This window comes from Letharia lupina (assembly GCF_014066315.1).
Source record: "Letharia lupina isolate WasteWater1 chromosome Unknown contig_15, whole genome shotgun sequence".
Classification (NCBI taxonomy): domain Eukaryota; kingdom Fungi; phylum Ascomycota; class Lecanoromycetes; order Lecanorales; family Parmeliaceae; genus Letharia; species Letharia lupina.
Window position 1 is genome coordinate 376,396 of NW_023502984.1, and position 21,269 is coordinate 397,664.

The 21,269-nt window shown below is 49.8% G+C and overlaps 8 protein-coding genes across 8 annotated transcripts; 4 read left to right on the forward strand and 4 right to left on the reverse strand.

Annotated features, from left to right (window-relative positions):
• Nucleotides 1-1,914: 1,914 nt before the first annotated feature.
• On the reverse strand, nucleotides 1,915-3,792 carry HO133_002577 (uncharacterized protein; the record flags this gene model as incomplete). Its single annotated transcript, XM_037293503.1, has 1 exon — nucleotides 1,915-3,792. One exon carries the CDS (start codon nucleotides 3,790-3,792, stop codon nucleotides 1,915-1,917), a length of 1,878 nt encoding a protein of 625 aa, XP_037150332.1.
• Nucleotides 3,793-5,184: 1,392 nt separating this feature from the next.
• Nucleotides 5,185-8,177, reverse strand: HO133_002578 (uncharacterized protein; the record flags this gene model as incomplete). Its single annotated transcript, XM_037293504.1, has 3 exons — nucleotides 5,185-6,572; nucleotides 6,631-7,450; nucleotides 7,509-8,177. The coding sequence occupies 3 exons, from the start codon at nucleotides 8,175-8,177 to the stop codon at nucleotides 5,185-5,187; spliced, it is 2,877 nt and encodes a 958-aa protein (XP_037150333.1).
• Nucleotides 8,178-8,808: 631 nt separating this feature from the next.
• HO133_002579 (uncharacterized protein) lies at nucleotides 8,809-9,100 on the forward strand (the record flags this gene model as incomplete). The annotated part of the gene is made up of 2 exons (XM_037293505.1): nucleotides 8,809-8,886; nucleotides 8,930-9,100. The coding sequence occupies 2 exons, from the start codon at nucleotides 8,809-8,811 to the stop codon at nucleotides 9,098-9,100; spliced, it is 249 nt and encodes an 82-aa protein (XP_037150334.1).
• A 336-nt stretch (nucleotides 9,101-9,436) lies between these two features.
• Nucleotides 9,437-12,024, forward strand: HO133_002580 (uncharacterized protein; the record flags this gene model as incomplete). Its single annotated transcript, XM_037293506.1, has 7 exons — nucleotides 9,437-9,484; nucleotides 9,552-10,481; nucleotides 10,528-10,789; nucleotides 10,975-11,130; nucleotides 11,301-11,540; nucleotides 11,564-11,952; nucleotides 12,019-12,024. 7 exons carry the CDS (start codon nucleotides 9,437-9,439, stop codon nucleotides 12,022-12,024), a joined length of 2,031 nt encoding a protein of 676 aa, XP_037150335.1.
• Nucleotides 12,025-13,640: 1,616 nt separating this feature from the next.
• HO133_002581 (uncharacterized protein) lies at nucleotides 13,641-14,833 on the reverse strand (the record flags this gene model as incomplete). The annotated part of the gene is made up of 2 exons (XM_037293507.1): nucleotides 13,641-13,757; nucleotides 13,808-14,833. The coding sequence occupies 2 exons, from the start codon at nucleotides 14,831-14,833 to the stop codon at nucleotides 13,641-13,643; spliced, it is 1,143 nt and encodes a 380-aa protein (XP_037150336.1).
• A 566-nt stretch (nucleotides 14,834-15,399) lies between these two features.
• Nucleotides 15,400-17,380, forward strand: HO133_002582 (uncharacterized protein; the record flags this gene model as incomplete). Its single annotated transcript, XM_037293508.1, has 6 exons — nucleotides 15,400-15,402; nucleotides 15,552-15,671; nucleotides 15,778-17,034; nucleotides 17,091-17,229; nucleotides 17,279-17,309; nucleotides 17,359-17,380. The coding sequence occupies 6 exons, from the start codon at nucleotides 15,400-15,402 to the stop codon at nucleotides 17,378-17,380; spliced, it is 1,572 nt and encodes a 523-aa protein (XP_037150337.1).
• Nucleotides 17,381-18,051: 671 nt separating this feature from the next.
• On the reverse strand, nucleotides 18,052-19,171 carry HO133_002583 (uncharacterized protein; the record flags this gene model as incomplete). The annotated part of the gene is made up of 3 exons (XM_037293509.1): nucleotides 18,052-18,612; nucleotides 18,690-19,002; nucleotides 19,056-19,171. 3 exons carry the CDS (start codon nucleotides 19,169-19,171, stop codon nucleotides 18,052-18,054), a joined length of 990 nt encoding a protein of 329 aa, XP_037150338.1.
• A 311-nt stretch (nucleotides 19,172-19,482) lies between these two features.
• On the forward strand, nucleotides 19,483-21,041 carry HO133_002584 (uncharacterized protein; the record flags this gene model as incomplete). Its single annotated transcript, XM_037293510.1, has 6 exons — nucleotides 19,483-19,626; nucleotides 19,680-19,824; nucleotides 19,909-19,989; nucleotides 20,041-20,142; nucleotides 20,199-20,733; nucleotides 20,801-21,041. 6 exons carry the CDS (start codon nucleotides 19,483-19,485, stop codon nucleotides 21,039-21,041), a joined length of 1,248 nt encoding a protein of 415 aa, XP_037150339.1.
• Nucleotides 21,042-21,269: the final 228 nt, after the last annotated feature.

The window sequence follows — 21,269 nt, forward strand, 5'->3', positions numbered from 1 at the left end:
CACTAGCAGAGTGGACTGAGAGTTGGCTGACCATGCATGCTTTGACCAGTCTGTGCCGTGGATGTGCTCGATAAGGCGTTGATCGCCAGTGTCTTCTCGCTCTGCAGACCTCTACTTCAATGAGTGGAAAGATGAGCGAAGACTATTTGCCTTGAGGGCAGTAGCTCGATCAGTGCACAGGCACTCATAAACAAGCCCAGATTATGCGACCAAACGGATGCCGAGGATACAATCGTGTGATTCTTGGAGAGTACCGATGATTCTGTTCGATGCGAACGTTCTGCCCTCTCTGTTGGCTACTCAGGGCATAAGTGAGGGTATAATAACTCGCTCGTGCTCGTGATTTGCAACGGAACGTCTGACATGCATCCGAGGCGATTGATTGAAGGAAACTGTTCCCACCTTTAGGTACCCAGACTGGTGGATCCGGTTCCTGCACCAAACCACTTTTAGGCAGTCGGATCCGAGTGTTGCAGAATGGCTTTGGGCACATGGTGTTATTGACGTGCAGCAAGGAATCTGCCTCACACCCTTGAATCATAGGGCGGAAGGATTCTGTTTCTGCAAGGTCGGATCGTAATATGCAGGAGTCCCATCTTACCGTTGCGTATGGTTGATACGTGTCGCAAACTTGCAGGGTATCTCCTTAAGCCCAGACACTGAATGAGAAGAAGTCCCCAAGAAGTGCATCACCCGGATGCATCACCAGTGTGGGCTATCGTACCAGTGCTGCAAGCCCTAAGCTACCGTAAGGTACCTTACTCATTCGAAAAGCGGCAGCTTCGGGTGACTCGGGTGGGGGCCATTAGGGACCTTCGTGTCTTCCGTACTTGTAGCTGCTACACTTTATTTGTCATTAAATAACTGTCAACTTTAACACTTTTCTTGTCTACGCAGCAATAAGATTCCCGATCTCATGCTAAAGAATACCCACAAAGCCGAGCCACCCGGACATGACCCTGTTTCACCCCCCGGCCCTTCTATGCATACCAGCGGTCCCAGGCCCAAGGAGTCGTCCTCTCACGCTCGTCGTTGAGAGATTGAGGCCTTTCGTACTCTACTGTCAGCGCCGTAAATATGTGGTCCAAAGTTCCAAATGCGTTGTTGATAAGTCGAGTATGCTGCAGCTCGCAAGCGAGTCCGAATGGGGAAGATTTGTTTAGATTCAAAAAAACGTTTCTAGAGATTTAACCGTAATTTCCTAGACACGTATGAAAACCCTCATCGCCTAAAGGCGGAGGACCCTTAGAAGTACGTTGATTTTGAGAAAGCGTACAGGAACCGTAAATCTACCGTTTGAAAAAAGGCCGCATCGATTCGCCAAGGTATGTGACGTGGACGGGCCACTCTGTGGGGGCTCATGGGAGTTTCTGGTATACCCTTGCATTTGCCTTACAGTAGCGCAGCATTGACAACGCGGTCTTCGCAGAAGGATTCCGTTTCCGCAGCCACGGATCACTCGTTCGGCAACACCGATCTCGAATTGATCCGCCCCTGTTGATCGTTCGAATGGATAGGCTGGAGGCTAGGGCAAGGGACGGGGGCATCAATTCGGTGGCCAACGTGATCTTGTGTTGTGTAGTATAACATCTGATCAGGGGAAACGAAGATGATTGATGCAGAATCCTTTCCCTGAGAATAAATGAAATTTCTCATTCGGTTGGCTTGAGGGCGAGAGAACGCGATGAAGGAGGATGGTTTTTGATTAGCGTACTGGAGAAATGATGAGGGCAATTAGAAAATAATATGTCTTGGAGCGAAAACCGAGTTATCTAACATTTCGATCAGGAAGAACGTAGAATGCTACCACAAAGCCGTGGAATGCCGTAGATACATCGCACACGTAACCCAAGCGGTGGGTTTTTTCCCCACGCCAAGATCACCCACATATAGCCAGAAACTCAAGACGTTAGGCTACACATCAACTTTGTGGTACCCGGTGTTCTTCCTCGTGTCGAAGCGGGACGGCATAAAGTGGTGTCGCCAGGTTGCTGTGGCGGACGGCTCCGGGGGGATGCCATCGTCGTAGAAAGCGTACTCTATCTGTGGTCCGTTCTCGTGTCTCGTCGTGATGGTGTCGATCTGTACGCCCACGGGCTTCTTGAGCGTACCTGAGAACGATGCCCCATCGAAGAGCTTCAAAGTCTCCGTTCGCGCTCCGGCAAGGATGGCGATGATACCGAAGTTGGCGCCGTCGACGGCGGAGAAGTAGCTGAGGACGAAGCTAGCGATGAATATGAGACTGATGAGGACAGGCTGGACGCCAAGCACGACGTAAAGGGCCCAGGAAGGATTCATTGTTTGTCTGTTCGACAGCAGCGTGTCGGGAATTGTGTAGTTGACTTCGTCATTGTACGCCGGAATCGTGCCGTTGACGTAGCTGTCGGGTCCAAGAAGGGCGGTCAACCGCGACCAATACATCCCTGCAACGGTAGTTGTGAATGTTGACATCAACCATTGGTTGCCCCATTCGTATACGTTCTGCTCGGTCGCGGCGGCACTGCTTGGCGTCGAGAGCGGTGCTAGGTATTCGGCCAGACTGGGCATGTAGTAAGTGCTGAAAGCGAGGTTGGTAGTGAAGAGAGGGTTTTGGTTTGGTAGTGGCGATGATACGGAGCAATTGCCTTCCGTGAGCTGCATAGAGTTGTACGTGATATGCCATGTGGCGTTGCAGATTTCGCGACGAGTGTTAAATAGGAATGCGTTGGCTCGGAATGCAGGGATCCAGATATCTGAAGAATTCAAATGATCGCTTTGTTGAAAAAATGATAAAATGATCCAGGACGCATCTTCTGTCTGGTTGCCGGTGAGTATGCCCAGAGTCTTGCCGCTGCTTAGGTCGATCCAGGATATACCGAGTGAGAAAGAATCTGGTGCGCTATTCAAGCCCATCTGGTTGAGGTAGAAGTCCCAGAAAGCGTCATCATCTCGACTAGTTTCGATGGAGTGGTTGTATGTTGTGACCGTTGCGTGCACATCTGCGGTGAGCGTGAAGGTACTGGTAGTGTCCTCGTGCAAGCTCTGCTGAAGTAGCGGAACCTGACTTGGTAGTGGGGCGTCCAGAAACGCGGAGGATGTGTTAGAGATGACGAGATTGTTGAATCCGTAAGGCTGCGGAAACGATGGCAGAGTCTCGAAGTCTGCCGAAGCCGCAATGAAAGGTAGTGTTGCGTTGGTCATGTACGAAGGACCAAATCTTAATACAGTGTTTCTTGTCAGCCCAGGGGCTCCTGTCATACCGTACCAACTTGTATGGTTGCCGAAATCATGCGTACTCTGTCCTCCCACGAAGACCTTATACGCCAGACTGAGGCCTATTGGCAAAACGATGAATGCCAGCAACAGAGCTCGCCAAATCAAGTGAGCATTCGATACCATGATCGAATTCCGAAAAATAGCATCAAAATTCTGTAATTTGGGCTTGCTACACCAAGCCTCTACCATGATCCATAAATTTGGAGCGAGAATTTGAAGGCACTGACTCATGATGCTGAGCATGAGGCCTATAACTTGAAGTTGATGCTGGAGTCGAAGGGTCCAAGCAACATCCAAACGAGGCGTGATAGCGATGACTGCGATGGCAAGGCATATCCAAGTTACCAGCACGACCAGAAGGTCCAATACCTTGAGATTCTTCTTTCGACTTAGCTTCCCAAGCGAGTGACTGGCTCGGTCGACGGCAGATTTTGCTGGTTGATGTCGACTCGGCGGTCTTCCGATGGATGCAGCAGTGGTAGCGAGAGACTCTATTTCGGACAATTCGACTGATGTGCGGACTTGAACATCCGCCATGGGTTGAGGAGGGTCCGCGGGCGAAGTTGAGAGGCAGACACAGCAAGGAAAGAAAAGAAAACTGGTCAAGACCAAGTCATGTCAGGAATCAGTATATAAAGAAATCCCCGAGCTTTTATCGCAGCGGAACGCCAAAGGCGACCATGGCACAACGTTGGTCTATTCTTGTACAGCTGAATGAATGGAAGATTGAAGGATTGACATCATTGCCGCGATGTTCCGTATTTGTAGGGTGACAGCTTAACGATCTGCACCGCTGCCAACACCATTGTAAGGATTCGGATCCTGATCTAGTCACAAAAGGGCGTTGACTTCGCTAGGGAAATTTGCAAACAGGTGTTCGGCAGCGGAAAAACGTATAAGCGGTAGAATACGCACAAGCTCACCCTTGATCGGGGCGGCAACAACCCAGTTCGAATATTAGTAGGGCGGCGCCCAGTCGGGGGCGGTGGGGGTATGGCCGGGATATATCCCTGAATTTTGGGCGGAGGAACTGGAGGAGAAATTCTGCAGGTATGAGATTTACGTCAATAATCAAATCATCGGCGATTCAATGAGCTGTCTTCCTTAAGCGAAACCTGACTGTATCAACCCCGGGTTACAGCTCGGCAGGGGTGAAAAAAAGTTCGGCAGGGGTGAAGCTTCGGCATATGCTCGCTTCACCCCGGATGAACTCATAGCATATGCTGAACGTATCCGTTTCACCCCGGATGAACTCGGGCCGGGTCCAAAATAATGTTGGCACTTTAGAGGGGGATACAGGCATATACTATGCATATGCCTCACCCATAATCTACTTTTCGCTGTAGACTTCACTCGTTAACATATGCGGTGCATGTGTAATGCATGTGTTGTGTATAAGTACTTCAACCTTGTCAAACTATTGAGTGATTTCCGCCGCGGCAGCGTGATGAACTTGTTAGGTGGACATATTAGATGTCACGGCGTGGTGAGAGTAAAAATTTGCGATAGATAAAAGAGATAATTTCAAATTTATGGGTGAGTTACCCCGCGCGAGCTAATGTCGCTGGACTGAATTTAATTTTCTTTACCCCCGATGAGGTGCTGGCATATGCTGAGTGTATCCCTTTCACCCCGGACGAGGTGCATATACTTAGCATCTACTCACCCCTGCCGAACTTTTTTTCACCCCTGCCGAGCTGTGAGCCCTATCAACCCCTGTCATTAGATATCGATCAGACACCTAAACGCAAATAGTGCTCTATCTGGTAGTACGCCTACAAAGCACGCCTTGGCGGATGGCATCTCAATCAGTTTCCTAGGTAACGCCAACAAGACGGACTCTTCTCAAGCGTCACAACATTACTCATGGTAATGCCTTATCCTAAACATGTAAAGCTTTTCTTTGATTACTTTGTGTAGCTTGCGAGCCTATACTAGATTGTATCTGTCCTCAGGTTGCACCATATATTTCCACATTCCACGAACCATCCCTGAGGTTTTCAGCGTTTCGACCTTTCCAAAGAATTCTGATCTTCGACTGTCTTTGGATCCGGCAAGATTTGAAACAGGTTGCACCACCCAAGATACGCTCATACTCCGAGTCTCAGGCCGAGGTAGCGTCTCCAACCGCTTTTGGAAAGGGGTCAGTACCAAAACCTGTCCTGAAGTGTCGCCCTCGATGTCGAAGACTGCGCGCTGTTGCCGAAGAGACGTCTGAGAATTCCTACCATCCATATTGTTTATAAATGCAACGAAATCTCCTATATTCTCCGGTAAGAACCTGAAGGCCTTATCGGGATCGGTAGGGTCATCGACCTCTCCCTCACTGTCATCCTTCGTAATTGCCTTATGATCGTGCATTTTCATCATCATGGAAAGCGTGGATTGATAGTCAGAATGGGTTTTAGGGGCTTTCTCTGGTTTGCGAAGAGAGTCAGACAATTTGGTTCCGGAGTGCGGGGTTGCTGGGACCATAGACCCATCAACGGACGCCAGAGGAGATGGCTGACCTGATTCTCTGGCGACGTCATCAGCTTGAAAAGCTGATACAGCTCTAGGCGTCTCTATGTTCGGTGCTGTATGCTCCCGAGCAGGAGAGCGGAACTTGGCTTCCAGCCGTTGATCCTGGGTAGCACAGCCGACTTGATCCTCGCCAGACACGGCGTCACTCTCGCCATATCCAGAGGGTGTTCCATCACTGAATTCATGATCGGTAGAAAGTCGCACCCGTCGGCGAATCCATAGGCCTCCTTGGAGCATGATCCTATCAATCAACCACTTGTGCTCAAGAGATCCATCCGTGCTTTGTTCTAAACGGAACATACCCTTACGCTTCTCAACTGTCAGTTGCTCCGGGAACTCGGCGACGGATTCCAGAAATCTCCCTTTTCTCCAATCGGCATTCGTCACAGAATGCCATACGGCGTCTGCTACACTTATCTGGTTTTTCTCGCGAAGCAGTTCAATCACTTCAAAGAAAATATGCGTGACTGCCAGCCAGTGTGCCCTAGACACTTGCTGGAAGATGTAGGGCTTTTCCATCACCTCCAAGGACTGCTCCTCGAGCCTTGTACTCGGGCGCCACAGCCTGGCCCAGGACTCTTTGTACTTGTGTTTAATAGACGGCAGTTCAACAAAACGATCGATCTTCCACATGAAACCCCGGAGTGAGAGCCCTTCGTTTGTTACCCGGTAAGAGACGGGGGAGACTCGGCCGGGAGTCGCCCCTCCAGGATCGGCAGTCCTCGATCTGATATACTGGAGTTGCGTCACGTTGGGAGGAACCCAGGTAAATTCCTTGTCGCCTTTGTTCCGGGCTATTCGCTGTTAGTAAATGTTTGTTTCTGGTCGTGTGGACTGTTTGGAAAAGCATACTGACGTCCAATCCACGAGGAATATGGTATGACTCTGGTGAGAGCAATGAAAAGTCTCCGTTTGCTATAGCCAGTGCAAGAACACAGACGCTTAGACGACCCTGAGACTTCTCTAGTTCCACAGTATTCAGCCGCAGACTATAATCGCATAGGTTTGCAAGTATGGCCAGTCTGTCGGCTACACGATCATTGTCTCGGTGCTTCAAAAAGGACATCGCCACAGCGGCATTGCATGTGCGTCTAGGTTTGGCATCATTGATCCAGAAATTGAACATGTGCCGAGTGCTTGTCTCGGGCTGGAACCACGTGAGACGTTTCAAGGCCTCTATCCATTCCGGAAGCTTGATGGGGATACTGCTGTCAGGCTTTGGGGTGAAGAGGCCAACGGATTGCTTAATACACCTCTGTAGTATGTCAAGCTTGATGCCAATTTCGGTAAGAGACAGATCGTGGCAGATCAGACTCCAGCCTCTGACAGCCATCTCCTTTGCTCGAGGGAATAAAAGAATCATGTTACCACCTGACGCGAAGGCTTCTTGGAGAATCCATGCGCGCGTATTCCATCTGTCCATTGCAATCATGCTCAAAGCTTCAGCAAGGTTCTTTATTCGGAGACTTCGACACTGCTTGAGTGGGCGAGGTCCACGACGTCGCATATCCGACCCAATCTTCCATTCGAAAAATAGTAGCAGAGCGTCAAGATGGCGTTGTTCGAGTGTTGCTTGGAACAAACCAATGGAGATCTGCGCATTGACATACACAAAGTCCATCGCTTGGATACCCAGCTCTTTCTCATTCTCGTTGTCCTGCTCGATGCATTCCTTTGCATTGAGTTAGGGCTGGTGAAGTTTAGGATGATAAACCAGAAGAGTAAATTACCTGGTCGATCCAAATCATTCGATATCCATTCTGGGCGGCGAAGCTCACTGCTCGATCAATGGTATCTTTTGGAGCGCGTATGGGACGCACTGTTTTCATGTTTTCCTCAAGGACCTGATACTGTTTGCCCTCCGTGCTAGGCTCACTTGACTTTCGAGCGCTTGCGCTGGACCAACAGTAGGAGACAGCCACAAAGTGAGTGCAGATCCCTAATTCAGACGGCCTCGTGCCCTTTGGTTTGAGCCTTCTGATGCGGAAATTCGTCGCCTTACCATGATTTGGAAAGAGGGGTATCTGCATACACTCTTCACAAGACGCATCTTCCACGTGTATGCAAGGATCAGTATACTCTTTGGCCCGCTTCTCGTATGTCTTTATGTCGGTGTTATTGGATTGAGCATGGGTAGCACATATGTGTCCTGCCGCAGGCGGAGTTCGCAGTTCACAGCGAGTACATCGGCCCCAGTGCACTTCTCTCGTTGAGTCGGATCCCTCTGAAACTTTGGCGTCTGTGTGAATCTCATCACCAGCAAATGTGAGGAATCTCAGATTTCTCGCCCATCGAGCAGCCGACTTCCTTTGAACCCGGTGTTGGAGAATTGCATCTACGTTCGAGGAGAAGTCAAAGCCGCCGGAGCCGGCTTCATCGCCTCTGGTATCGTCTCTCATAGCGAGGCTGCAACGGACAATTCCAATGCGATATTTAGCGGACCATGGATATGGCATGCACGATATGGAAGGTAGAATTGTGGTAGAATTGCATACGTGAAGAATGCTGTTTAGATTTGGTTGACTTACTTCGCCAGCGCCGAGAGGTCAGGACATTTAATGCGCAGACAAGGCTGAGCGACGGTGCCCAGAATTGACCCACCTTCCGTGGCATGAAGTTCTTTAGAATGGATCAAATCTCAACAGGTAGCAAATCTCCTGTCTCGCAAGGAGATGATCACGGTCGAGTTGATGGCTTTCAATGTCGAAGGCTCCTCCCAGGCTCAAATAGATAATGCCTCTCACTGATCTTGGCAGGAGCTCCTGTAGGATGAGTGTGCGTCAGGGTTTCTAAAAACAGACCAACCTGCGTTTGAGAGGGTTAGACTCCTTAATAGCGAACACCACATGGAGTTCACGTCCACGCCTCCCCTGTAGCGTATTCAAAACCGTCTGGAATGCTTGGCACCGGAGATCTTTCACACCACACACCCAAATTCGTACTGTAGCATAGAAATCTCATCATTCAAATCAAATAGCCATATCGCAAATAGTCGCATTGGACAATTTTGAAGCTATACAAACCTCAGCCATGTCTTACAAACGCACCAATAACGCAGCAGCCACCGAACCGCCGCCGTCGCCGCCCCTTGATGGGGGCGGTCATCAGGTAGGGCGTGAGGTAGAGGGCCTATAGTGCGATACATCTGCAGGCGCTGATCCTAGCTATAAACAATACTAAGAGAATAGCGGATCTCTTTGGCTACTTGCGAAGGCCTTCAATACCAATTAAGAAGATGCTCGGCCTTCGCCTGAGCAGAAGTACCAAGGGGAAGAGGCATGGCAATTGGGGGGCTGAGGAACATGCCAAGACTTCAGTATAGCTTCATTTTTCCATTTTGGGACCTATACTAACGATAGCAGTGTTATTGAATGATTTTGCGGAGAGATTTCTATGCTACAGTACGAATTTGGGTGAAAGATTTCCGGTGCCAAGCATTCCAGAGGGTTTTGGATACGCTAAATATGCTAAATTAATTACCGCATACTTTATGCATGCACAATGCACATTAGGGCAACGAGGCAAAAGGAGGCCAAAGAAGGCGGCTGAAACAGTTCGCAAATGAACCGCAGAGAAGGCTGGATTTCTATTCTTCTTTCCAAGAGCACCCACTTGATTTCCAAATCATCAATTTGCAGCTACAATACCCATCTCCACCATGGACATTGAAATCAGTCTTGCGGATGATATCGCCAGTCAACCATCGGTATGTGACATCACTTCCCAGCAAACAAATTCCCTTGTCGCACTCAGCGTTAATTGAAAAGATGCAGTCGATTGACTTGGAGATGCCAACTCCGCCGCAAGATGTGAGGGATGAGGTCCTCGTCGACAGAAAACCTGGCGCTGCAGACCAGCCTGTTCCCACAGGAATGACACTTGGTTCGAAGGAGCTCTACAGAGAGGACGAAAGATATCCATGGGATGACTGGAGTCCTGATGACATTGACTTGGACCCCGAAGAAACACCGGAAGCAAAGAAATACGCACTCATCGTGCGTCGTGAAAAGAGCGTTGCACAGAATTCGAGTCTGGTCTTACACTCGGTTTCGGTCCAAAGCCCATTGATCAGGAAGGTGTTAGGAGTTGTCTTTGATGGTTACAAAGGAATGACCACCAAGCTCAAAGATCTGACGTTCAATGCCCCATTTCATGAATTCTTCTATCGCTGGGATTGCTTTCAGCAGCAGATAAGAGAGGAGACGGACGATCTGGTCTTGGAGCATATCATGTTGCTGCAGAATGTGATCAGTGGCGAGATACAACCCCACCTCGAGAAAAGACAGGAGCTGCTCGATAATGGCTTGGTCACATTTGATTACCTTTGGGCGCTGTTCGAGCCCGATGCTGTGATCTACAGGCAATCTGATGGTCAGGATCGCTTGTATAAGCTTGTCGACTCCAGCTACCGTAGATTTGGGGACGATGTGTTCCTCATCTTAACATGCAGATACATAGACTGCGATGGGGCTGCATTTGGATACGTCACAACATCTCTTACTCTTGGCAATTTCGACGGCATTAAGCCCATTTCTGAGCTTTCCATCATGCCAATTCATCTGCATTCCCGGATTGGCGAAATCTGGGATGCATTACAGAAGAGGGGAAAATCCTTCGTACAACTGAATGGATTCCACTATAGATCATATTCGGGACTATGTACCATGAATGAAAGGCACTTTGGCAGTTCTGGCAAGCGAAATGTACATCAATTCAAGTTTGCATCGATCAGTGACTGACTGTGCGCAGATCGACGATGGCAGGATAATAATTGACACTAAGTTGTGGTCCACGTACAACCCCCAACAGACTCTTACCCTCGAGCCGGTCGACACTCCACCTTCTGGTGTGCAATCTAATGAGGATGATTTTCCGCCTTCCTCTTCCAGTGAGTTCGGGTTTGATGAGAATCATCCTCATGCACCTGCGGTTCGCGCGGTTGAAGCCACGGGCCGCGACGAACAAAGATATATGAATGGTAAGCGTAGACCTAAAGATGTGCAAGCAAAAAGTATGTCAGCATCCTGGTTGAACCTTTCCAAATGCTGATTCATTCCAAGACCCGACTAGCCTTACGGATGATCAAGCAGTCCTGTGTACGCCAATGGTCAGAGGTTATTGCTTGACGTCTAAACAATGGGGTAAGTCGCTGAACACACCGCAGTACTGCCGCTTATGACTGATCCACTTTCAAAGCGCAATTCTATGTTGACAGCGTTCGTGAGATTCGGTGGAATCTGGAAGCCTTCCAGCGACTCGTCCTTCCACACGACTACAAGGAAATCATCTGGGCGTTTGTAGAGAGCCAATTATCTCACGAAAATAGTTTCGATGATGTAGTTGAAGGGAAAGGTATGTTTCAATACTCTTGACTGCTGTGGTATTTTCATCAGTAGAAAACAAGGTCAGGGGATCATTATGCTCTTAAGCGGAGAGCCGGGAGTTGGAAAGACACTCACTGCGGAGTCGGGTAGGCCACATTACCGTTTTGGTCTTCAGAAACTTTAGCTCATTAATGACAGTGGCCGAGGAAATGAGGAAACCTTTATACTCGATGAGCGCCGGAGAGCTTGGCCATAGTGCTAATGAAGTCGAGGAGCAGCTTCATAAGGTGCTCGAACTGTCAACCAAATGGGGAGCCATCCTACTTATTGATGAATGCGACGTTTTCCTAGAACGGCGCACGACTTCCGACCTCGAGCGAAACAAGCTCGTCTCCGGTGAGATGGATTCAATTGGCTTTACGAAATTTGGTCCGCCCAGTGAGCTAATTGCTCGAGTCCAGTATTTCTTCGTCTGCTTGAATACTACAAGGGCGTCATGTTTCTGACAACCAATCGGGTATCCACCTTCGACACAGCCTTCCAGTCCCGAATCCATCTGACGATCGATTACCCGAAGTTGGATTTTCGAGCCAAGATGCTTGTGTGGCGGACTTTTGTCCGGCCTCAAAGTGAAGCTTCGCAATACGCAAGCATCATTGAGGAGAAGGATCTGAAAGCTCTGGCCAAGATAGACATGAATGGAAGAGAGATTAAGAACACTGTCAAGACCGCCAGGCTGTTAGCTAGCCAAAAAGGGGTTCCGCTGGCGATGGAACACGTAGCTACGGTGCTGAGAGTCAAAGATGGTTCTTCTGTGGTAGGGAAGTCCCCACGAAGCATGGATGGGTTCGTACGTCTGGTGCTAGTTACCTTAATACTGTTGCCGATGCTTCTGTTACTGTGCTTAATTTCACAGAACTGATAATACCATAGCTAGTGGTAGCGTTGGTGATTGCAGTGTTGTTGTATTTGGTGATGATCTCCCAAGCCGTATCTAAAGTCAAGCCCAGAGTAGAAGTAAACCAGTAATTGCGATTGTGTCCGTCAAAAGCGATGATGATTTGGCATGGATTACAATTCGACGATCGATTGCTAGCCCGAGTCAGGGAGGGGGAGGCAGTAACGGTTGGTGATGTGCCTGTAGATATCGTAGGAGTGATAATCGAAAGGTTACCGCTCGTTGCTGAGGCTTTCATTGCTTTTGTTAATGACAAGCAACAGTTGGGCTGCAAGTGCGTACATAATGAGTTTCGGGCGACAGCTCCATGCTGCAGTAGCGATAAAAAGACAGGGAGGCTCAATATGTGCGACGCCATAATTCCATAAACAGTAGCCGCCCCTTTGGCTAAATTTCCAAAACGCAACACAAGACAAGTGAGAAAAAGAAAGAGAAGGAAAGCTTAAGATTCGGGGTGGGAAGTAAGTTGTTTTCATGTTGTCGAAGGATTTGAAGTCTGCATCAGCTAAGACTTGCGTGCCCAATCTAGACTGGCGTTTATCAACACTCCAAGGCTTCACCCCCATGGTGCCGGAGGACTGTTTCATTTTCCTCATTCTGCAATCTGCCTCACTGATGCATGAAGTATCTGGATAATGGATTCGGGTGAATCCATCGTCACGCTCAAGATGAATATCCTCGGTCATTGCAGATTTCTCAGAGGAAGAAACCTCGAGGACTGGGCTCGGTCTCTTTGTTGTCGTGGTATTCGATTCATATACATGGCTTTGCGATGCTCATGTGTAGGATTTGGCTCAATGAAGCACTTGAGGTCAGACTCCTCATACTAGGAATATGGTGGGATGGCAGATGGAACGAAGACTCATGAGGCCCGCAGCGAACGAGGTCTAAGAATGGAGTAGCGCCCGAAGCAATCTATTGCAATGAGGTAGCGTCTCGGTGAGGCTGTGTCATATCTAGCACCATTGCAATGCTGGTGGGACAGGCTTATCAAGTATCAATATCATTTTCAGGGATAACGGTACTGAAGAAACGACCAAAGGCTGCATATTGCACATCAAAGGATGAGCATCTTTCGGGATCTTAGGCTGTGAATCCAGACTAAGCAACTTTTCGAGATGTGGAAAAGATGAGGGAGTGCTTTGTGCTGTATCAAGTTGCTTGACCCGGTTGTTAAACGATAATGCGCTGATAGGGAGTTTGCCTGCTTGACATGTCCTCTGTATTGACTATGTACATGGTTGCCTCGATATGTCACATCGTCGGTTCCATTTGTGATGAGGGAGGGACAACCTCGAATGGGACTCATTGGCAAGACGGAAGCGCATTGCGTGAGCCTGGACAGAACAAGCATCCTTGTCTGCCGGTTCAATCATTTGCCATCTTCCTGCAACCCGGAAGAAAGGGTGCATGGACACCCAAGCTGTCTGTCTCCACTCCACAAGCTGTCTGCTGAAGCTGTATGTCGTGATAGGATCCCGCCAATGATCTACACCTTGATCTCCAGCCAATAGTGTCAAAGTATGGACGTAGGTGACTTTGCTGATCACAGAGACCCATTGCATTAAGGTACCAAATGCTCATGATGCCTTCTTCTTCTTCTTTGCCTTGGCTTTCTTTCCCTGCGACCGCGGGCGAGGTAAAACGACGAACCTGTTCACATTCGACTTCGTCCTGGTCTTGTAGCCACTCTTGGTCTGCAAGACTGTTAGCTTCTCTCTCGAACTTGGATTGCAGCTATACGTACCAATTGATTCCAGATACTGACTGGGTGCACATTGCCCTTCGACTTCCCTCGACCTCCACCGTGAGGATGGTCTGCCGCATTCATGGCGACACCCCGGACTGTGGGCCGAATACCTAGCCATCGTTTTCGACCTGCTTTCCCAAGCTGTCTCCGGTGAAAGTTGACGTTACTGGCAGTCCCGATGGTCGCGCAGCAATCTCGATGAATTTTCCGGATCTCCCCACTCTGCAATTTTACATCCACATATAACGCTTTTTTTGGATCGCCCTCGTTCTTACTGATCACTTGCGCATAAGTCCCAGCACTCCGACACAGCTGTGCTTTCCCGCCTTTTCTGAGACCGACATTGTAGACAATGCTGCCAGGCGGTACCATATGGAGTGGCATACAGTTCCCTCTGAATGCAGTCTTTGCCGCTATCATGCCAGCATCGTGAACACCCCCCAGCTCCCGTATCAGCCTCTCAGGGATTCCCTGCCTGAAGCTTTCCACTTCCTCCCCAGCCCTCATACCTTGTGGCGCAACAATGTATGAATAACTTTTCGTCTGACCCACAGTCCGAGTAAGTAACGCAATATGAGCACTGCGCCCTGGGTCATGCTCGATCCGCTCCACTAGATGTTTTCCCGGCTCTAGTCGTTGAAAGTCAACGGTCCGTATCCTCCTCTTGTGACCTCCGCCACGATGTCTAACAGTGATTTGGCCCGTATGACTGTTTCTTCCTCCAATATGCTGACCTCTTCTTGGATGGGTCAATGGAAGGTAGGGGCGTCCTTTGTAGAGATGGTCATTGATGGGCCGCTTCAAATGTCGTAGACCTGGCGTGCGAGGCTTGTAGGTTCGTAGTATTGGGACACCCCTTTCTTCTGGTGTATACTGTGGCCGAGATTGGACGCCTAGGGTTTCATTTCTGGCAATCAATGGGTCTGGAGGTGGAAGAATCTCTGTAGGGTACAGCCGGCGAGAGAATGTGTGGAGGCTTTGGCAGCGTTGAACTGGCTGTCGAAGCAGCCGAAGCAGCAACATCGTGATAGTTAAGCTCTACTTGGAATAGCTTCGGCTATCCGACGATGAAATGCGCATTCTGAAGGCTCTGAATGCCCACAATCGGCGTGGGATACTCAAGATCCCTGTCATGATTAGTCATGATCTAGATATGGCATAGCGCAAGAATTCTCGCGTTGCTGCGAGGTTGCTATGCAAGACCTTTAGAGCAACGGAGAAGCTTGAGAAATGCAAATATTTTCTCCAAAGTACATGACCCTCAACATCCTACTCTACATCTCAGTGGGCACCTCCTACAACATAATCTCGCAGCATTGACCTGTACTTACTCTGCATCTTCGGTTACATTCGGTGTTTGTTGCTAAACGCCAATCGCCCGCTAGCGCAGAGAGGGCGACGTGCTGTTTACCTCTACGCTCCGTCTCCAAAATCACCACCCACCCTCTCCACCAACCCTTCCACACCCGTGGTCTCCAACACCACTTCCATTCGAAGGTTGTTGCAGACTTCGGGCCTCTTGACTTGAGCTGTCAGCTTTCTTCAATTTTGTCGTGACCATACTTCGATATCGCAACCGCTGCCGCCATATGGTACCAGGCGCCAAAATTCGGAGAAATACTACCCTGTCTTCCCCAACTGCAGCAATCCGGTCCCCCATATTGTCTCGCTCCGCATATACTAAGTGAACACATCGTTGCTTTGGAATGCCCTTCAGGCTGACATGTCCTCGATCCCGTAGGCTGTCACACAGAACAAGATCCGCGAAACCGTAGCCAACGTTGGAGTTCTTCAGCCAACTTTACAGACCTACCAAGTCAATCGCGATACTCAGTGGTTGCAGAAGATCAACATGCCTCCAGTAAGTCATTGCATGCCTAACAGACGCGAACCCAGTTTGCTTCCAGCTGGGGCTCGATCAGTATTGGATGTTGACAGGATCAACCTGAAGGCTGACTCGGCAACAGGCTCGATCGATACGGCGTGCTGTCACCAACGAGAACGATGAGAACGGTGGTTCGACACGTCTAACCAGAGCTAAAGCCGCTGCTTTGACCGTGCCGGAAGATGGTGCAGCAATGGTCAAGAAAGCCTTGGGAACCAAGAGGTCCACCACAAACATATCAAACGCGAGCGCTGCACCAGGGCAACGGAAACGAGCAGCACTGGGTGATGTAAGTAACGTTACAAAGAACGAGGTGGTTGATTCGAAGGAAGGGAAGAAGGCTCTGGGTGGGAAGGCCGGACTTGTGTCGAAGGCTGCAGCCAGTGCTGGAGTACAGAAGATCTCGCGTACGAATTCAAATCGCTCTATACTTGGAGCCAAGGACAACAACAAGAGAGCGGCATCAACTGAGCTGAAGCGTCCTGCAAGTGGATCTGGTGTGATGGGTGCCGCCGCAAAGAAGAGGCACACAGGCTCAACTGGCAGCCAACAGTCGATCAAAGAAGAGAAAGCAGACTCCGAAAATGAGCCACCAAGGAAGAAAATAGTTGTGACTGAGGTGGAGCGGGTCGTGGAGACCAAGAAACAGATCTTTGAAGATGAATTGAAACAAGAAGAGGCAGAAGTCAAGACAGCCTTTGAACAAGGCGTCGTAGATCTGGACGCGGAAGATTATGATGACCCTCTCATGGTGGCAGAATATGTTGGCGAGATCTTCGAGTATCTCAAGGTCCTCGAGGAAGCCACAATGCCCAACCCAGACTATATGGACTTCCAAGACAACCTGGAGTGGCACCTGCGCGGCGTTCTTGTCGACTGGCTGATAGAAGTTCACACTCGCTTCCACCTGCTACCTGAAACAATGTTCCTCGCCATCAACATCATCGATCGATTCTTGTCCGCTAGAGTTGTGGAATTGGAGAAGCTGCAACTCGTAGGTATTACGGCCATGTTCATCGCTTCCAAGTATGAGGAGGTTCTCTCACCCCATGTGCAAAACTTCAAGCATGTCGCCGATGATGGTTTCACGGAAGAAGAAATCTTGAAGGCAGAGCGATTCGTGTTGGCCGCGCTCAATTATGACCTGAGCTATCCCAACCCGATGAACTTCCTCCGAAGAATTTCAAAGGCCGACAACTATGACATTCAGACGCGTACTCTTGGGAAATACCTGCTCGAGGTTAGCTTGGTTGATCATAGGTTTATGGCCTTCCACCCGAGTCACATCGCTGCTGCGTCGATGTTTCTTTCGCGTCTGATCCTCGAACGAGGCGAATGGGTATGCTAATCCGATGAGCTCTCTTGGTGAAGATGTGACAATATTGACCAACTTAGGATGCAACTCTTGCTCACTACTCGGGATACACCGAGGATGAGATCAAGCCGGTCTTCCGGCTCATGGTTGACTATCTTCACAAACCCGTCCAGCATGAAGCCTTCTTCAAGAAATATGCAAGCAAGAAGTTCTTGAAAGGTAGGTCTTCGTACTCGGTCTTCCGGGCTGTCACTGACACGAACCTCAGCTTCGATCTTGACAAGGCAGTGGGCTAAAAAGTACCACCCAATCTACTTTGGCAGCAATTTAACTGTCTAACGGCACTAGCAACCTCCAATACAAATCATGACCGCTGGCAACGCAAGGCCACGAAGCCCCCATCGCCACCAACATTTCATCTCTCCAAACCTCCAATACCATTCCTTTCAGCGAGATTAACATTTGGATGAAGTCCCCTGTACATGACATTAGACGCGATAATGGTGCCTCCAGCACACGATGCCATCGTCTCTTTGCGCCTTTCCCAGCATCTCTACTGAACAGCAGGCGTCCTGGCATCAATTATGAGTGGATTCTACGCTCAGCTGGCGCTAGAGGTCGGCGTATGGAACAATTTTTTCCTTTCAATGGCGATAATGATGAAAAACAGGTGCAATTGACGGCATGGACTGACAGCTGGGAAGAGAAAGAAAGAACTAGCTTAGGTATGCAGCTTGGCTTTATGCAGATGGTTCTAGCAACACGGGGGCTTTGCTACTCTGAGCGCTGCGTTTCCATAGATGATGGTCCCGCTTGGACATGGACTGAATGTGCATAGTTGCTTGCAAATAAAATAGCTTCTACCGCTCATTAGCATATCAATGCTTTCCATGCTGAACTTCGAAAATGCCTCACGCTGTCTAGGGTTCTGCATCTTTTCGCTTAACGGCCTTCAATTAAACGCTATCGCATCAAGACCGCTCGCTATCTCAAACATTTCACACTCCACACGGAACAGGAAACCTGCAAAATCCCCACTCATCACAGCTGTCCCCCAGCAGCCCCCAAAATCTTCAACCCACCCCCTTCCCCTGCCCAAGCGATCCAATACCTCCCGGGATGCCACGCCACAACCCCACACCCACCGCTCGCCCCAATGTCCACCTTCCCCACATACTCGCCCGACTCGGTATGCGCCACCTCGAGCACATTCCCCTCATCACTCCCTCCCACCACAAAACTCCCATCGAAACTAAACCCCACGCTCTTGACCGCTCCGGTCAGATTCGTCAGCGTGCGCTTGCAGACCCAGTCTGTCGTATCGTAGAGGGATATCAGCGCGTCCGAGCCGCCGATTGCCAAGTAGCGGGAGGTGGGGGAGAGGGCGAGGGAGAGGCAGGAGGAGGTGTGGGCGTGCAACGTGTGGAGGGTTTGGAGGGTGGGGTAGGAGGATATGGTTACGGAGCCGTCGCCGCGGGTGAGGAGGAGGTGGGTTGGCGGGGAGGTGTGGTTGAAGGTGCATTGGTTTGTTTGGAGCGCTGGGGCGTGAGAGGGTTGGGCGGTTGGGGCCGGGTGGATGGTGATGGGGATGAGGGTATCGTCCTGGTGGGTAGGTTGCACGTTAGCTGGAGGACACGATGGGTAGATCGTACAAAGGGACAGGGAGAGGGGGAGCATACCTTTCGCCCAACCATAACCACGCTCCCATCCGCCGCCCATGCGATCGTCAATCCTTCCCCTCCTAGCTGCACAGTCGCTGTGCACGTCTTACTCCTCACATCCCAGAACCTGCACGTGCCATCACTGCTCACGGACGCCAACTCCGCCTCCTTCGTGGGATTCCAAGCAACCCGCTCTACCCCCCCCGTGTGCCCTCTCAACTCCGTACTATTCTTCACCTGCGGCTTCTCGGGATTCCATATCCGCAGCGTGCGATCTGCGGAGCCGGTAGCTATCAGGTGGCCCGTGGGGTTCCAGGCGATGGTGCGGATTCTGGCGGGGCGTCAGGAGGGTTGGCGAGGGGGGAGGGCGGTGGACGTACGTACGTGTGGGAGCCTGGGCCTCGAGAGGTAGGGTCTTGGTATGTTTGGACTTTGAGGGTTGGGAAGAGGGCGGCGAAACGGTCTTTGGCTATGGGGCGACGAGGGTGGGGTGGGGCCATTGTGAGGGCGAAGAGAGACAATGGGTGGATGCCAAGGGTTTGGATAGCTTCAAAAATTTCCCTTTAGGAAGGCTGAAAAGAACAATAACTACACAACATAGAAGCAGATTTGCGAATTTATGAGGTGCGAGGGACTCGTCGGGTCGTCGATAATAGTCGACTTGACATGCACACAATCCTTGTCTTTGTTCATGCAGCTCGGGCGCTAAATTCCTGTTCCTGGACTAGTCCTCCTTTGGCAGAACAGCACCACGAGAAGAACTTCGAAAATAGAAACCCCCAAGTATCCTTATATCTACCTCTCACCCACCATGTTCAGCTTCCTTGAATCCAAAACCTCAGCCTCAAAGGCGTATGTGTCGCACGGCAACCTGCCTCCATTCGTAGATCCTGAGCAACCACCATCCACGAAGAAACCATTTTCAACCATCTTAGGCCAGCCATTCACTCACACGGTATGAAAGCTATGATGACGTTTGCCTGGTAGGCGACTGAATGGAGATTGTAGGTTCAATTAATTCTCCCTCAAGAGCTGTATGATGTTGTCTGGAAAGAGGTCGAAGCGAAGATCAGCAACATTCAATATTCTCGGGTTATCATGCCTCTGTCTGGATTACTCGAGGGTGACTTCTTCAACAGATACATCAAGATTGGTACTTGCGACAATTTTCTGTGCTCTCATACATATATTGCGCCTCATGTTTTTGTCATCCTGCTAATCGCTCATTTCATTGCAGGCAATATCTTGATGCTCTCCGAAGGCCGTCCTGGTGTAGATGATCGCTATTCCCTCAAAGACGGCAAGTTAGTCCCCGAGCGTAGCTGTTCTCCGAGCTGTGCCATTGAGTGCTGGCTGATCCTCATATCAGGCGTACTTCGTCTCGAGCTCGCAAAAGATAAGTACGAACGATGCGGCCTAGTTGGCCAGCCTGTCCGAGACGCGGGACGAAAGCATCTCAAGACTCGATATGGTGGGTACCGTCTCTCTGTGAAGTAAAGTCTTGGCTTAATAATCTCGGACCAATAGCAGTCGATATAAATCTCCGATTACCATCGATGCTGCACGGGAAAAAAGGCTTCGAGAGGATCGTATGGGCATTGAAGAATGTTCTCAACCATTCAGTGACTTGGCTTTTCCATGATCTCAATTCAAATTCTGAACCCAGTAAGGCTATTGCGAGTGCAAAACCCGACGACAATTGTGTCACTGAGTGCAGTATAGCAGCGACAGACGCGCCGATTATCGAGCACCACCCGGTGACCAAAGACTGTTCACCTCATCAGAAGACCACTGAGAGAGTCAGTGCACCGAACTTCATTCCTCCCCCTCATTCAGATTCCAACGACGACTTCGAAGATTGGGCCCTCGAAACCTATGAGTGGCTCAGCCTCGTCGCCATGGAAAGTCCTCGCATCCTTTCAGAAGATACTATTGATCCCTATCTCAGTCGCTACCAAATTCCAGACGGTGACTCAGCAAAAGTTCTCAATATGATCACGTTGACATGGACCGGCTTCATCCCGGCCTTATGGGCTAGGCATCTATTTATATGTTTGTCAAGGTGAGCATTTTTCACCCGGTTCTCGATTTCTTGGCATCTTGGCAGACGCGTCTCTGACATTTCATAGTGCCAAGACTACAATTCGAGAAGGAGCTTCGAGCGAAGACTTCTTTGCTTTGAGTGCCTATAGCTTTAAGACTGCTGTGACTGATCAGAAGGATGCCTATACGATTTTGTGTGTATCGGATGAGATTGTGAATAGCCAAAGCGCCGTCGCTGTGGCGGGCAAGACGAAAGAGTCTGGGCACTCCAGAGTTTACGAAAGGCGCGGAAGGAAGTATGTACTCTGGGAACAAAGTTGTGGTTAATACTTGAGCTGAAGTCCGCGTCGACTTTTCTTTCGCAGAGGCAGCACCTCTCTCAATTGAGCTCATTGTCGCGACTCCTTTGGGGAAAAAAAGTAAAAGATTTTTTCTTCGTGCAGAGATTTTATTCCCTTTTCCAATATCCCTTTATAAATATATACCGCAGAAGGCTCTGCATCTCCTGTCTTTTTTCAGCACACATCAAAATATCTCCCAGAATTTGATTACCCT